Source organism: Gigantopelta aegis, chromosome 8 (genome assembly GCF_016097555.1).
Source record: "Gigantopelta aegis isolate Gae_Host chromosome 8, Gae_host_genome, whole genome shotgun sequence".
In the NCBI taxonomy this organism is placed as follows: domain Eukaryota; kingdom Metazoa; phylum Mollusca; class Gastropoda; order Neomphalida; family Peltospiridae; genus Gigantopelta; species Gigantopelta aegis.
This window is the reverse complement of record NC_054706.1, coordinates 41,341,966-41,360,246: the sequence shown is the minus strand read 5'-3', so window position 1 is coordinate 41,360,246 and position 18,281 is coordinate 41,341,966. Positions and strand designations below refer to the sequence as shown.

Here is an 18,281-nt window from a genome sequence, read left to right as displayed (position 1 = left end):
CACACAACAACTTAGATTCCTTGATCTCGTAGTGTCTGCGAAATCTGTAGACATGTATTGCTTTTGTAAATAAGCCTTTAGTTAACCAATTAAAAGATTAAATTAGAACAATAAAATCTTCTATTTTCGTATTTTGTAAACAAAACAGGTACCAATCGTAGATGTCTGTAACCAAGTAATGATTAGACTGACGATGAATGCGCCTTGTTTAATATATTTAATTATGGTTTTTTAAAACATATTTAATGTATGTATGCATATTTGTTGTTTTTAATAATAATTGCAATACATTAATTATTTAAATGCTATCCAGTCATCAGTTAATATTAATTAGTACTAGTAAAAAAATATTTTTCCTACATTTATTTTTTTAACATATATAAATGCATCGTGTTGAGGTGTATCTTTGTGCCAAATAGGAACAATGTACACCTCGGCATTAACATTCTGGGTTTGTTTTTGTCACCGGGCGACGTCCGGGCTCCGGGCTGCAAATAGGCTGATCGCATTTGGCTCGACAGATCATCTTCGGTGTACTACGGTTCAAACTGAAAGGGAAGTACCCATAGCGGATTTTCTCCTTCTTCCTCACCAGTCGAGGTAGCATTAGAACAAATAGATAAATGCGACAAGTCCTAAATGTCCAAACTAACGTCTGATAAGAATGAGCTATTTTCCAAAGAATCATTACATGCTGTCGCCATGCTAACCTACTAATGAATGAGTGGAATTCACCTGATGTGACATCACAGGTCAGATGCGGGTCAAATCGACTGGGTCAGTGTTTTTTTCCCCCCCGAGCGTTTTACAAAAAAATCGCTTTATTAATAATTGGGGTGGTATTTTTGCTTTTTATGTTTAATAATGTAATCTTTATGCATTTCTTATATATACTGTGTATTAATAATGTGCCATGATTGTGGACCTTTAAACTAATGGTAAATAAGTGTGACATTGAAAAAAGTTTTTTTAAGAACTAAAAATAACTTTCCTACCCACTAGTATGCATGTACTTAACAAGTTAATCTAAGCTTGACCTAGATGTGACAGTGCCATCTGGCCCCGTGCTTATAAACCTTAAAGTCTAGACTTAATAAAGTCCAGACTTTAACGTCATGGCGGCAACACCATTTAAATAGCATTACGTTCAAGCCTGGACGTTATTAAAGTCTAGACTTTAAGTTTTATAAGCACGGGCCCTGGTGGATAATTTTCAAACTAATCAAATTTTGGGTCCTTTTTGTACATAATATAACAGTAAAGACAATAAAATGAAAAAATAAAAGGTCTATCTTAAAGTTGTATGCAGTGTAGTTTTATTTTAATATTTTAAATTGAAATTTAAAAAAACTTATGTATTTGTGAGTGGTTTACTTACATTTTGCAGTTTTATATGCTGTTATGTGGAAAATATTGGAGCTGCCATGACTTTACCGTTATTTGCCCCTTTTTGTGAAAATAGCCCATAAATATATTATGCCATGTAGTAAATTCTATTACAGTAGTAATGATAATTCTGCTAAAAAATACTTGTACATCACCTGTTAATTTTGTCAAGATATGGGCAAGATTTGCTCCGGTCAATTTTTGGATCTTTCACAGGCACTGAAAAAGAGATATAAATAAAATCAAGTGTTCTAAATACATTCAGCATTTATGTACATCAGATGTATCATTAAATAGAAACATTTAAACTGTATCTTCCCATTATTTTCTTATGGCAGTGACTTTGACAGTTTGTTAACTGGATAATATTTGATCATCCATGAATTTGCATTGTCACTTAAAGCGAGTTTTAACGACTCAATGCAAAGCAGTGCTTTATATTTACTTGCCAACTGGCTAGTGAATGAAAAAACCACTAGCCAACTCAAGATTGTTACTCACCAGGCAACATATCAAGTACATGTATGTATTAGTATGGATAATATATATATATATATATACAGTTTCGATCGTCAGTATATGTGTCGTCCAACTAATACAGTAAAGTAAAATGTGTTACAGTGACAGCTGGATTCTGCAAATTTAAATCACCATAACAGAATTTCACTCGCATGAGCGAGTGTTTCACTCGCAGTATTGCCCCCTCCAATGGGTAGGTGTAAGACCACTACATCTTCTTCTCATCTCACAAATCACTAACACACTGTCCTGGACAGACAGCCCAAATAGCCGAGGTGTGTGACAGTGACAGTATACTTGAACTTTAATTGCATATAAGCACAAAAATAAGTTTCAAATTTTTTTTTTTAAAGAAAAGCCCAGGTCTTTAACTTTTCCTTTTGTATCCACGTCCTGCCCTACATATATGGACAAGTGGAAATATTGGTATACTTGTCCGGAGTTACCCACATTGGCGGACAAGAAGATTTTTTGGTATATACTGGTGGCACCTAAGACTGCGCACCTAAGCATTTGTGTTATGTTTCAAAGTTAAAATCTTTTTTTTTAAATATTCGTTTCACTGCCGTGCCAAGTGGAATTTTCATGCCGGGCAAGTGATTATGTTAACTGCATATGCCCGATGACAAGTGACTAATGTAACACCTAACATTTATTTTAATTTTTTTTACAAATCTTGGTAAATCCTTTGGAAAGAGTTCCGATTGTTTGAGCCCTAAGGAGAACTATGGTAATCCTAACCCTAAATGCTGGAACGATTGCCAATGCGTTAAAACACCAAAACAGATAATAACTTAAAGAGTTTTTCCCCTTTTACTATCGACTGAGATCGGTAATTTCTGCCACTGAATGTTTGATTGAATTCGTACAGGTAATCATTTCGATGATCTTCAAACTTGGAAATAGCATCCAATACACATTACAGCTTATATAAAAATAAAGTATATATGTCTTGTGTGTGCAATCAAAATGTTTAATTGTTGCATACATGGTGTATGAGATGGGATACAGTTTAAAATTGTCATATTAAAATTAAATTAAATGTTAACATGGTTCCGAAATCTGCTCTTTGAAAATGAACAGGGACGTAAAGCAAGTGCTACTAATGAGTTTATAATTTCTGAGTTCACTCGAACAAAGCAAAACTATTATGAACTGTATTCTTAAAAAGGTTGTAAGATATTTTAGTTTAGATGTAATAAACCTTGTAGCAGAACATACAGGTTTAGTGTTTTTCAGTTCTTTGCAAATGTAAATCTACATTTGTGTAAAATGAACGTCTAAGATGAATTAAGATTTCATTAGCCCAACGCCATAATCCACGGCCATACAAGTGGTCACTAAGACATACATTGACAGAATAATTATATTTGGATGAACAAGTAGACGATTGTAGGAAAGAAAGAAAACAGGAAAGAAAGAAACGGAAAAAAAGTAACAGGAAAAAAAGACACGGAAAGAAAGAAACACTTTTTATTTATATATAATATTTCCCAATTAACGTACCCAATTGAGTTTTAATTGTCATTGAGTCCTTGACCTATCCAATGGGTTCTTTAAATGTCTCAATTATCATTGTCTTTAAGAAGCCCTTTAAGAAGCCATTCTCTAATTGACCCATTCAAAGGATAATCACTTCTCTTTATGTCCTCAGATCTATCCCTTTATCTTATCCCATATATGGCCTCCCAGATGGCTTCCAACTTAATTACCCATGATATCAATATAAAAGATGTGAGGGAGCACCATTCCTCAGAATCATTAGTGCCATCATTAGAATAAATAGCACAAATATATGAAAAAAACTACAAAGGTGAAAGAAAGGTGGATCAAAAATTTGTTATCATGGCCACACGTATACCAAGTTAGCTACTAGGAAGAACAAGATTTGGTGGAAGTGCTCCAAGAAAGTCCATTCCTGAGTTTTTGCATGGAGTCGGACACAACATTCGCATTACCAAGTGCTTATGACCTAAATTATACAAATTCTTTTTTTCCTGTTTCTTTCTTTCCGTTTACCAAGTAGACACTACTAAACAAATAATAAAGTTTAAATCAACATATGGACACTATTTAAAACAAAGTTTAAATCAACAAGTAGAGAAGACAGACAAAAATACAATAAACAGTGGATACTACTTAACAAACATATGAAATTAGTACTTCCTGGATAAGTGTTGTCTAACCTATTGCCAAAGTTGCCATTATTGAGCACTGTATTAAATTAAATACAGTAACGGAATTGGCTACCGTAAGAAGAATGGGCAAGTGGAAAAATATATGGGGCAAGTGCATATCTGATTGGCACTTGCCCTAGTGGCAAGTAATTTTTTTTTTAACCCCTGCCACAGTACAATGGAACAATAAATGTGTTACTACTTAAAGTTATTTCAATTATTATTTTTTTAAAATGTAATGAGTGCATTTTTAGTGGCACCCCCTGTATTTACTGGCCTGCATGATGGCACATAAGTCTGTGCAGCAAACATTAAAACAACCACTTCTGTCGCTAATGTTCACAGAAACAACAACAGGTAATCGATCAGACTTTTCCTAAGTTCTAGACAACAAACACTTCCTATTACAGTCTGTTTCAGAAAAATTCAGATTATGCAAATGAGATAAATATAAATGGTGTTCCATGCTCCTTAGTTTGAATAACACAAAATGACAATATTAAAAAAGGCCAATGTCGAAATTTATGATCATTATTCAACAAAAGCAGTCTGTTATTAAAGGTCTACATTTATCAAAAACATAATTCACTATTGTTTGGTATCTACATATACCTTTTACAATATATATGAAGTATCAACAAAATAAATTTTTTAAATTTACCTCGTTTTTAATATATTCGCAATAAAAAGTTGCATTTTTCCCATCGCTTGCCAAAAAGAATCTGAACTCCAAGAGTTAAGTCACGTGACCCCGTGATGCGCTAACCGGCATAACATGAAAGTGTGATTCGCAGCCTTTCAGACATTTTACATGGAAGTGGAACATGTGTATTTTTAAAATGCGAAAATGTTATTCTATTTAATTGAATTGTATGTGTGGAATAATATTTTGAAGATATCTTTCAAATGTGAAACATGGTGAACCATTGTTCGGTGTATGGATGTACAACAGCTGCAGTTAAAGGCAAAAGATGTTTGCATATTTTTCCGAAAGACAAACTGACATTGTTTGCATGGAAGCGGTTCTTAAACCGAACATGTGCATATTGGAAAGGACCGTCAAGATGGGATACAATTTGCAGTGACCACTTCACACCTGGGGATTACGACAATTATCTAAGATGGTCGATAGGAATGGCACCAAAACTTCTGTTAAAGAACTTGTCTGTTCCAAGCCTGTATCTCCCTGGTTCAGCTTATTTGTAGCCCGGAGCCCGAACGTCACCCGGAGACAAAAACAAAGCCCGAATGTTAAAGCTGAGGTGTACATTGTTCATATTTGGCACAAAGGTACACCTCAACATGATGCATTTATATATGTTAAAAAAATAAATGTAGGAAAAATATTTTTTAGAAAACAAATCTCATTTTTCATGTTCGGGTTGTACATAACGAAATCAAGAACATCGCCTGAAGACAAAAACATATATGCCTATCGAATGTTAATGCGATTTCTTCTAAAAAATATTTTTCCTACATTAATTTTTTTAACATATATAAATGCATCGTGTTGAGGTGTATCTTTGTGCCAAATTGAACAATGTACACCTCGGCATTAACATTTGGGCTGTTTTTGGCTCCGGGCAACGTTCGGGCTCCTGGCTGCAAATAGGCTGACCACAGTTGGTTCGCTGGATCACCGTCAGTGTACTCTGGTTCATACTGATAGGGAAGTACCCCTAATGGATTTTCACCTTCTTCCTCACCAATCAAGGTAACATTAGAATAAATAGACAAATGCGACAAGTCCTAAATGTCCAAACTAACGTCCGATAAGAATGAGCTATTTTCCAAAGAATCATTACATGCTGTCGCCATGCTAACCTACTAATGAATGAGTGGAATTCACTGGATGTTAAGTCGCAGGTCAGATGCGGGCTAAATCAACTGGATCAGTGTTTTCCCCTGAGCGTTTTACAAAAAGTCGCTTTATTAATAATTGGGGTGGTATTTTTGTTTTTTATGTTTAATACAATAATCATAAACTGGGTACATGACATTTCCGTTTGAAGAATGCTGGAAAAATTCAAATGCAAAATTTCTATTGAAACTTTTTTGTTTTAAGTTACATTCTTGGAAACCCGCTACATTTTTTTTTAGCAAGGGATCGTTTATATGTACCATCCCACAGACAGGATATCACATACCATGGTCTTTTTGTATACCCGCCGATGGGGATCGATCCTAGACTGACCGCACATTTCCAAAAAACACCTTTTTAGGTCTAAGTAATGAATAAAAATAACATATAGTCTTGAAAAATGTTACGTAAATCAAACACAGTACCCTCTTCCTCTACCCCTAGAGCGTTACGTAATTAGTAACACCCCCTTACATGTAACGCGTATGCCAACAGCTGGCCACTGTCAAAATTTCAAGGTAAATCCCCCACTCACCGACCCCTGGAAAGGCATTGTACCATACCTCTATGGATATAAATATGTTTTGAAGATATGAGACGACCCCTCAATCAAGATATTTAAATTTGTTCAAAAATTGCGAAATCTCACATGATCTCTTGTTGGGGAATTCTATACTTGTGATAAGCCAATGAAAACCAAGATCGGTACGAGCCTGTCAAAAGTGTCCCACTTTCAAAATACTGGCTTTGTTTTTGACCTGGATAAGCCAGCGTAGTGAAACCAATGCAGAGTGCGGTGTCATATATGCACCAAACGTAATTGGATTTTCTGTTCTATATGCTTAAATAATAAAAATATTCCAGGGAATGTAGTTTGAACATTACTAATGCACCTGAATATGTTTGAAAAAAATCTTGTGATTTTTTTTTTTTTTACCTTTTACGAAATATGGATTTCAAGTGAAATTACGGTAAGATATTCTATACTCATTGTGTACGAAGCAAAAACAAGGGTGCAAAAAGTGACTGCCGTCAATCTTAGGTGAACATATTTTTGAATGTCGATGGTATAGGAAGGAAATGTTTTTATTTAATGACAAACTCAACACATTTTTTTTACGGTTATATGGCATCAGACATACATGTATGGTTAAGGACCACACAGATATTGAGAAAGGAAACCGGCTGTCGCCACTTCATGAGCTATTCTTTTTGATTAACAGCAAGGGATCTTTTATATGCACCATCACACAGACAGGATAGTACATACCACGGCCTTTGTTACAAGGGCAATTCTGTGGTCAGGTAAACCAATGGGTCATTTTTTAAAACTCATTCAAGTAAAATAACTTTTGGTATCATTTGAAAAGTTAGTATTTCTAGTGTCAAATATTACATCAATCCTTTTTCAGTAGATGTGTTTTAGTCACTTATAATGCAATTAAGGCATCAACTGCACGGGTGCAGAAGGGCCATTCCATGGTAATGATTTAAGCCAGGACGTGACATTCTGACTCTTACGATCTCCTTAACTAAAAGTCCTTTTTAAATGGAAATGCAGTTTTATCATTTATAGGCTCATTACATATAGTAGTATTAGCATGTCAGGCCTAATTTTCTTTTTTTGTAAAAATAATTTGACTTATAAAGTGAAAAGTAAAATGTGCCAGGATGTGACAAAAATGGACATGGCTTGTTTAACACAGCAGTCAATTCCAAAACTCTGCACTCCTAGTAGAATGTTTGATTATTGAAACACACTGTTTAACACAATATGCAGTCTATTTCTAAATGCCATATAGCAATTTACTAAAAAGATATTCTTTATGATGTAACATTTACTTTTAAAAATTTCAGTACAAGCCAGGACTTGACTTTTTGTCCAGTTCACTTATACAACTAATAAATGATATGTATTTCAAATACTACAAATGAAACACTGTTAGTTTATGAAACCAATGATATTTTATGAAACCAATGATATTTACTGGTTTTAAGTATTTTTATCATCAAAATAAGTACATAAAATCCTAATTAATTGAACTGTCATTGTGCAAAAAAAAAAGTTCTCATACAATATTCATATAATGCACTTTTATAACCAGTAACCATATCATTTGTCAACAAGATTGCTTATCCTGATGTTTCTAAGTCTGGTGATTTTTGTCCTACCTGTACAATACATGTACAAACTAAAAAGATAAAGTATCTAGGTGTTACTTTTTAGTTAGCTGTGGCATCACTTTTGCATTTAGCTCAACATTGATTGTACAAATGTAGCTTCATTTCTCATAAATTACATGTCTTGCATCAGTAAAGTTTCATTTATAGTTATAGTTTATAGTTTGATTTTTTTTTAAATGTTTTAAAAACATTTTTAACATGCACTGAGATGGATATCTACAGATGCACTATCAATGTCACTGAATATGTTTATGGTAGGCAAGACATTTAATTCTGAAGAATTCTTGTTTGCAATTTACCATATGTTTTAGAATTAAAATATATTATATTTTGCCTTTTGCTGGTATTTTTATGGAATTTAAAATATGAACACCAGTCAGTATAGAAATTAGTTTTTGGACAGTTTCTTCTTTCTGTTTATCATTATCTGATAGGCAAAACTGTCAACAATGTATATTACTGTCAACAATGTATATTAATATAAACTGTTGATGGTTGACAATAGAAAAAATCTCAGTGACACAATTGATTTGAATTCCTCCAACCCAAGTTTTATAATCAACATGTATCTTTACCAATTACTGGAGGAATGTTGGTTTATATATTCTAATTCATGTTTGGATACCCGTATCTGCCAAGGAATAAACTTAAGATTTTCGCAGAACATTCTATTTGAACAATTCTTTGACACAATATTTACTGTTTGGATTCACAAAATGGAACATTTGGTATAAATACAATATTCCTTAAATTGGTAGTTCTCAATCATTCACTGTTTGGTCAAAACATAGAAGCACAGAATTAATTGATAATAGTATTTTTTTTTATCTACATAAATCCACGTTAAATATTCGAACATGCTCCCCCGAAAGTCCACTTTCTGTTTCCGATTCTTAATGGTGAAGGCAAAAATATTGAAAATAAAAGTAATTTCTTTTAGGTACATGTGCATTATCTAGTCAGTTTTGCCAATTTCTTTATATAGAGAGATTTAATACATTTTTAATCTTTACTCAATTTAACCTGCCATTTTGAATATCACGTCCTGGCTCAAAGTTTGAGGTGGTTATTTTAATCATTTAATACAACCAGTCATCATTATACTATTTATTTATACTTGGAACATTGAGAAGGAGGAGGATTTAAAAGGATTTTTATTTCTGAAAAATAGTTTTTAAATAAAACAAACTTTTATATGTCAAATCAGCCAGGACGTGACATTATATATTTTGAAAAATAATTTAATATACTAATTATGATATGAAAGAAGGGAAAGTAGTATTTTCATATGCAGTATGTTTTAGATATGATGTCCTGATACCTAATTTTTAAATGTGACATAACAGTAATGAAATATTACCAAAAAACAAATGTCACGTCCTGGCTTACAAAACAAAAAAATCCAAATAAAAACGTCATTATTACCCATAATACAAAAGTAAATTGGCAATAAAAGTATATTTGTATGTGCTTAAGGGTGTTAAAGGCTCTCAGTCACGGATTTAGTGGGCTTTATTTCTCTAAATATGGATTATAAATGGAAATTACATTCATTTGGCATACCAAACCTCTTTATTGTATCATCCAACACATTTTAATTGAACCACGATCGAGGGAATTCCATGACATGCTTCATTTTAAAATTTTGGAACTCTTTTTGTGAAAAGTCATAAAACGTACAGCAAAACCTACTCGTAATGATAAGGCTATATATACGACAGCTGTGTATGGTATCCTTGACATGACAAAATAACAGCGAATACACTGAAATAAAATAATAAACAGTCGGAACATGAACTCACAATTTTTTTAATTATTAAAGGAGAGGACAATTAAGGCATTTGGCCTGGTATGCATATTCAACGATATATAATGCACATTATTGCTTAATATCAACACGTATAATCGTATAGTTAATTAATAAAACGGTTAAATGTGACGACTATTATATATAACGGGCGCAGCCATTTTGTACTATCTCAGTGAGTACGCCCTCTGGCGAGCTGGTGGTTACGTAATACTTAACGCGTCACGTCAGGAATGAGCCTTAGAACTAGAGAAACACAATCTACCTGGTTTTTGCGGGATCATAAATAGTCATACATTGCAATGTTCTGTAATAATACACATCCCAGTAAACCAACAGTAAGTATATCCAGCACTATATATATTATTTTTCAATACAAAATAAAATACCATTGTCAAAGTTGCTACACAACAAGTCAAAACAATTAACAATGTTTTGCCCATGATTTAACCTACGTACTGAAATGATACACGGAGTGTTTTCTTAGTTAATTGGTCTATGCTGATAGTTGCTTCTACCTTTGATTCCTGATTGGCAGGTGTGTATTTGATTGGTAACAAGACGAGCCAATTAATTGACGCTGTCTAGACACAAAAATACATACCAGTATTGTGGAATATTACCTGTCGCCCCTAAAATTGTAATGGACATGGTTTATTACTGTAAATAGTTCTGTAAAACTATTGATTAAGTAGATTTTTCCATCTAAAAACACAGAACTGACCAATTACGTAGTCCCAAAGAAAAGAAAATTACCACTTGGGTATTGTGGGTTGTCGTTTTTGCTCCAACGTAGCATATCAATAGGCTTTGGATTATTAAACAGAGAAAAACACTATAACCCCTTTTTTTTCCCCGTTAATGCAACTTGAAATATATTTAGTTAAACAGTTTATTATATTATTACGTCATTTATGCTGTTTTACAAGTCAGGTTGATCAAAGAGAAGCGCCTTGTCGAAAATTACTGCTTTTGTTTACACTGTACATACAGGAGATGGTCAGGAGCTGACGTCACTTCGCCCCAAGCTATCCCACCGGACGTCACAAAAACGAAACAAAATGGCTGCCCCCAGTTAGCAGGAATCATCATGGTTTTTTATTAACTTTAAAATTACGCGTTTTTCATTTGCTAAAGTGTCAGTATGTGTTGGTGGTCCGGGTATGCATCTTTCCAACACATAAGGCTCTTGTTGGAGTTGACCCTACCTTTAATATGATTTTAAAAAAATAAACAAATTGTGTCTTTTGTTTTGTTTTGTTATGGAGCTACCGTACACAGTACCACTGCAGGTGCGTGTGCATGGAATTTAGTAGGGACGGGAGTCTAGACGGTCCTCAGTTCGAAAACAGGTAACATGTTTTCCAGCGTCGCCAATGTCCAGTAGTTTTTCGCTAAATGTTTGCAAATTATTTTGACTGATTCGCAAAATGGTCATTCGGTTAATGTATAGTGTTAAACACCCAGTGTACTGTTGCATGTTTAGCCGCCCAGTTGAATCCAGCTCTATGTGCAGGGGAAAGTTCAGCCTGTTATTTGTATGTGTGCACACACGTTAATATTACATTTTTATAGCAACAAAAAAACCCCAGATAAAACCCAGCTCCCTCCACCCCAAAAAGGTAGTAGTAGGCTGCTGCTAATAATAATAATAATAATAATAATAATAATATATTATTATGATTATTATTGCTATTATAATGTTGGTAAAATCATGTATCAGTGGAGTGGGTGGGGACATCACATAAATTTAGAGGGGGACCCGGAACTGGTATAAAATATTATGTATATTTTGAGTTTTATTGCCCCTTGCAATTTTGTGCATTTGAAATATGACCACATACAGAAAAATAACTGTACTTTAAGTCCTATTTATTTGCGGTAAGATTCACTTTTTAAAAAAGGTGAAAAATTATTAAGTTCAAAGCCTGTTTTTAGTTTGTGTACTCTCCATACCGGGTAGTTAGTTTCTCTTCCAGATAACCTACCTCAGAAGCTGATAATTTGCAGTTTGTAATTTTTATTTTCATTTATTTATTTATTTATTTATTTATTATTTTATTATCATTTTTAGTTTTTTTTAGTACAACAAGGGCAATATTATGCTATTCATATGTCTATGGAAAATGCACACAAAAGGGTTCGCTAGATTCATATACAGCTGAAGCAGTTTTTTAATGCATGTGGTCACTCATGTATTGTTTAAAAGCACTGCATTTGCCTCTTCATAGCCACCAAATCTCTGGATTAGTGTTTTTATGTGACTAATTGCATAGTCATCTGCATTTCCATAATTTTTTTGCGAGTCAAACAAGCTGAAAGCCTCCATGATATTATTGTCGGTAAATCAATTTTTAATGTTTGTAATGATTTTGTCAAGAAAGACAGTCTTCACATGTTTGCCAAAGTCACACTTTGGCAAGATAATGATGGATTTTTTTTCAACTGAGCATAGCAATTTGGGCGTGAACGTAGCAGTGTAGTAAACGTCAACTAAGCGTAGCAAACTACGCACAAAGCGTAGCAGTTTGCAGCTCTGCGGGATTGTCGATGTTTAACATGCTTCAGTTACTAAAATAAATTAATGTATAAGCTTATTATCATCCGGTACATGTTTTTATTAATTTTTAATAACCTGTTTCACTGTTGTTGTTTTTCTTTTTACCCTACGTCTTAGAGGACGGTCAAGCGTTCTCGTTACACGAGCTTGGTAAATCGTTTTGATACTGCGGTTATTCGAGGGATGCCCGCCACGTGACTCAAAAATAATAAGTCACACCTTTGCTCTCCAAATAGCCATTATTTTTCTTTGAATTATGGCTTCCATTCAAGGGAGGTTAACACGATATTGCGGTAAATTGCAAACGTTACAATATGGTGGACCGCAAGGGTAAAAAAATGTCTCTTTTTGTAAATACATTTGTAGTAATGTATAGTAAGCATTTACATGTGGATCTAACAGCAGCCAGTTGGAGTTCATGTCCACTAATCAAAACCTTACTTGCAGAATCATGCCAGTGATTTAAAAATAATTTGAAAACATTCCGAATTATCCTGAGGGTATACGACATGTTTCAACAGTTATATAATCAATATTTATCGAGTGAAACCAAGAATAGAACATATTAAAAGTTATCTGTTTTGTTTAAATTGCCAATAAGGCATGGCCCTTAAATGTTTCCATACTTTTCTAGAGGTCGCGCGTTCTAAATATAGTAACAATGTGACCATGTATAGCCTCGTTTTGATTGTCAACAACCAGACAACAGTCCGATAGTTGTCAGAGCAGAATTGTATGGTGTATGTTAGGTACTGGGGCTATTTATAAGCATGGGGGCGTTAGTAAAATCACTGTTATTTTATGACCAAACAGTAAAACTATCAAGATTTACCCAACATTTTGACATTTTTTCAAATTTGTTATCAGGCAAAACAATGTGTTGTCTGTCATCACATTTCTAATAATAAACGTGCCACCAGGGGGCGTTGCGCGTGCTAAACCGCAAAAATGTAAATGCCGCGATATCGTGGAAACCGCGATATCATGAGCAATGAGTTCAGTGTTCTCGCTGCTCCATTTAAGCGGGGCGGCCCGCCCTGCTACTGCATTTTGCCGCCCTCCTTTCACGTTCTCCGCCCCTCTTTATTTTCCAGCACCTATCTCCGCTATTTCCAAATGCACACTTTTTTCCACACATAAAAAAAATACAACGATCAGTCTGCCCACTGGACATCAAAGAAAACAAGCTGCGTTGTGTACGGAAAAGCAACTGACGAAAGATTTACGACGATTACCGTAACATAATTTAATAGTATTTTTAACAGCCTCTATTTTGTCCTATACCTGTATCCATTTGTATGTTTAATACAAACAATAAAAGTTATATTTTATTTGAGCAATGAAAACATTTTAATTTTTTATGGATTCGGCAATCTCCGACTGGAAAACCCCCACTTATTTGGCGCCAAATTTGTCACGTGATCAGAATGGTCACTCTATCTTTTGTTTCCACTAACTGTAGTCTGATATTTTGTCCTCAGTTACAGATATAATTGATTGTAACTAACGATTTTTTTCTTTCTGTCATTTCTGTCATTCTGTTTATTCAGCAGTTCTTATAACATATTGTAAACTTTTCATTTTTGGGGGATCTCACCGCTTATAAAATCAACAGAAGTAGTAGTGTTTGGCATTAAAATCATTCATCTTGGGTGCCAAATAATATATACACCACCACTACAAAAACGAAACTACTTTTTATCAGTTGGCGATAATATGTTATCACAGCGATCGATTCATTCGATGGAGATGAGAATAACAAAAAATGTTTTCGACATTAAGGGATCACACAAATGTCTTTTTTGTTTTTCGTATATCTTGAAATCTTTATTAAAATAATAATATTAAAACTTTGATCGGTTCAGCAAAACTGGAACTGCCAGTGAATATCAGACCGATAACATCTTCGGTTCAGTTAAAAGATGAGTCTGCTTGTATTTCGTATAAACTTTTTGTAATCAAAATAAGGAGTATGTCTTTCTACAAAGTCTATCAACACACAACAACATGGTAACCACCAAGCTACCCCCCCCCCCCCCCAGCGAAATCGATACAACCATGGAATTAATTACTTCGTGGTGAAATATGAGATGTACCAATAAATATAAACACTTACTGTATAAAGAAAACTTCCCGAGTCACGTTTTACGCATAAATAGACAGTTTGTCCAAATAGTAATCCTGCATTAATCCAATTTTCAGTTACGAACAAAATCTCGAATATTCCCACCGGACATTATGAGCATATTTAAAATGTGACTGAAAACTGTTGGCGGAATCGGATTATTTTTTATTATTATTCGTCTCGGGTTCACGAGTTTCTTCCACAATATTTAATGGAATATCACGTTTAATAATAATAATAAATAAATAAACTTAATTAATAAATAATAAATAAATTATTAATAACAATTAAATAATATAATAAAAAAATAATTAATACTTAATAAATAATAATATAATAATAAATTACTGAATAATGTTAGTAATTATAATAAATAAATAACATAATAAATAAATTATTGATTTAATAATAATAATGATAATAAATAAACAGGGTTTTTTCATTTATAAATGTTTCCGTTACACACACACAGAGAGACACTTATATACACACAACACAGAGGGGGGTTGGGGATACAGACACGGGGTGGCAAGATATCACGCATTTGCTTGTTTCTTGTTTTCTTGTTAATGTGCATTATTCGTAATTTAGTGTGCTTACCCATGTTTAACACACATTGGTACGAGGCAGTTGTCTCAAGCAGCAGTTGTCACCAAGTCACACTTATGAATTAATTACATTCAACAACACAGTTAATGTTCAAATGGTTAAGTAGGAATCAAAGTACACTTCGGTTTAGCCAATGTGCAGACAGGTACAAGGCAGTTATCACAAGCAGCAGTTGTCACCAAGTCACAGTTATACATTAATTATTACAATAAATGTTCATATGGTTGCGAGGCAATCCTCAACAACACATTTAATGTTAAATTAGGTAAGTAGGAATGAATTATCACTAACAGCAGTTGTCATCAACAGCAGTGTTCGAGATTAACGGTATCCCGATATCCCGGGGATACCAGAATTTAATTTTGGATACCAGACTTCAAGAACCCGGTATCCCACCGGGATGCCATATAATACTAAATTCTCAGGTGGGATACCAGATTTTGAAATGTTAGTATCCAACTGGGATACTGGCCAAAAGTTTTAATCTCGAACACTGAACAGTATGGATGAAACACATCACTGCAATACAACTTCACATGGTTGCGAGGCTATGGCAGCAACTATTAACATTTTCCACACCTATTATTGAAAGGTGCAAGACACATATCACAGGTGACATTTACTAGCTACCACATATCCATAATGTAATTTACAAATTTAGAAATTTTTGAATTCCAAATTTAATTTTATCTTGGCAGGGACATTGAGCAATGCAGGTAGAACAACATTAGCATCTAGCGCATTTGCAAATAGCATTTGTATCACATTGTCCACATTGTGTGTCACCACCATCACTGGTGATACCTTCAGATTTATTCATCACATTTGCACAAATAGGCTACAAACGTGATTTGCATTCCGAACAAGCTCTGCCAAATCTTTTTCTGTGGTTTTTAAGGACAGAGTAAAATGGTCGTATACGGTCATGGCATAACCTTACCTTCCATCTCGTGCACATCTGCCAACTTCTTGCCAGTAGGACAACACCGAAATTGGGGTACCAACATGGACGACAATGTCTACGTCAGGTATATCAAGGCCCATGCCTAGGGCAACTGTCGCTATGAGGCATCTGATGTTACTATTTTCAGACTTGAATGTGTCAGTGAAAATCATTATAACATTTTACATTTACATGTATAAAATATTTTCAACAGCCAGTTTAACTTTCATATTGTCTGTTTCCCCATTCTTTGTGTGTCTGTTCACCTTTCCCCATGATTTTTTAGGTTGTGGAGTTGGGGGTTGTGCAGGTTAATTATAAGGAATTTATAAATAAAATAAAAAAATTAAATTGAATAAAAACCCTAAAATAACTAATAACCAGTAATTATAGCTAAAAAAAAAGTTAATAATAAAACAAAAAAGAAGAGTAAAAATTAATAATAAATAATTAAATAAACCCCTTAAAATAACTAATGACCTGCAATGATAATTAAACTAAGATTTTTTTAAGAAAAAAAGAAGAGAAAAACCTTTGAAATGCATGTAAGTAATGGCCTGTAATAATAATATTTAAAAAAAAATACTAAGGGAAATAATAATTTTTTAAAAAGTAAATAAATGAAGGCCTTAAAATAAGTAATGACCTGTACTGACAATCATTATTTTTTTAATAATAATAAAAAATAATAATACACCCCAAAACTTTAATGTAATATTAATAATGCATATAAAGCAACCCACACAAAGCACATATATAGAAACACAAATAACAAAATAAATAATCAATTCCATTCAGTTCCGCAATATTTCTTTTTATTGGGTGTACGTAAAATGCTTGATACGAATAATTCTCGTTCCGCAAAATTTTCATTCCGCATTTTCGATGTGCCAGGATAAAAATAGCTTTCAAATGTAAAAATGTGTCATCTTCAAACATCTAATCCTGGAAAGGTTACCAAAGGTATTGTACTTAATATTTTTTTCTAAAATTTATTAAAATATCTTGTTGTACGTGTTGAAGCTCTTAAATAAAGCAAATATGCCTGATTTTATTAAATGATGATTGCAAATGGAAAATTTTATCCAATGGATAAACGTTATGGCACAGCAATAAACATCACAATAATAAATATCGTGCCAGAGACGTTTATCTTGATGAACTAAAGGGTGTGGTGCTGCACGGTTGCCCTTCTTTAATTTTCGCCCAGCGAGAACACTGGACATCTGACACCAAGCATGTTTGTCTCAATTTTTTTAGTGTGTGATAAAAACACCATCATGACCACGCTTTGGTATAATATCCGCCCGGTCCCCTCCATTATTATTTTTAGTTAGGGTTTAGGGGTTAGGGGTTAGGGGTTAGGGTTTGGGGTTTGGGGTTGGGTTTGGGGTTAGGGTTGGGTTTAAGGTTAGGGTTAGGGTTAGGGGAGGGGGGGACCAGGCAGATATTTTTCCGAGATTTAGACATAACCATGTGTAGGTGGAAAATTGCAGTTTGTGTGCATACGTCCGACACCATGCATATTAAATATTTTACCCTTGATAATGATTAGAATTTAGAGTTGAGGCCCTTTGCTTGCTCGTCGATTGCACACCGTCGGACCAAGTGATAAATTCTTCTCAACTATGGGGAATATTTAAAATATTTGCAAATCAAATATACCTATTTCCTGATAATCTTCGGGTTGTTCCTTCCGCTTGTGTGCTTTTCTTGGAGTGCTTTTTTTAGCGCTCGATTTCGAAGACTTAGAAGATCGTTTATCTTTAGCGTCGTTCACCATTGTCATTCTTCTGGTGTATATTTTCCCATTGGCTAGAGAACCAACCAAAAACGATTGTCCTCACACTCATGTCTATGTATACTCTTCAAAAGAAGAAACGCAAAACCACATTGTCGTAACATTTGGAGAATTGATTTAATTATTGAATGGCGAGTCCGATAATTACCAAATGTTGCAGGATTGTTCACAATTCACTCTAGTCCATTGTGAGTAAGTGATAGGACACACCACCACGGTCAAGGTCATCTGGAGTCAATACCGGGAGTAGACTCCGCGTGTGTTGACAACTGCCTGGCACCGCCTGCCCATTGAAGCAACCAGAATACG

At 34.0% G+C, this 18,281-nt stretch overlaps 1 protein-coding gene across 1 annotated transcript in view; it reads right to left on the bottom strand.

Moving 5' to 3' along the window:
- The window catches only part of LOC121379664 (U4/U6.U5 tri-snRNP-associated protein 2-like), a 92,548-nt gene extending 74,588 nt beyond the window's left edge, over positions 1 to 17,960 (bottom strand). The window contains exons 1-2 of the mRNA XM_041508314.1: positions 17,837 to 17,960; positions 1,542 to 1,605 (exon numbers count right to left, since the gene is read on the bottom strand). Of these exons, the coding sequence (XP_041364248.1) occupies positions 1,542 to 1,605; positions 17,837 to 17,960 (188 nt within the window). The remainder of the gene's footprint in view (positions 1 to 1,541; positions 1,606 to 17,836) is intronic.
- Positions 17,961 to 18,281: the final 321 nt, after the last annotated feature.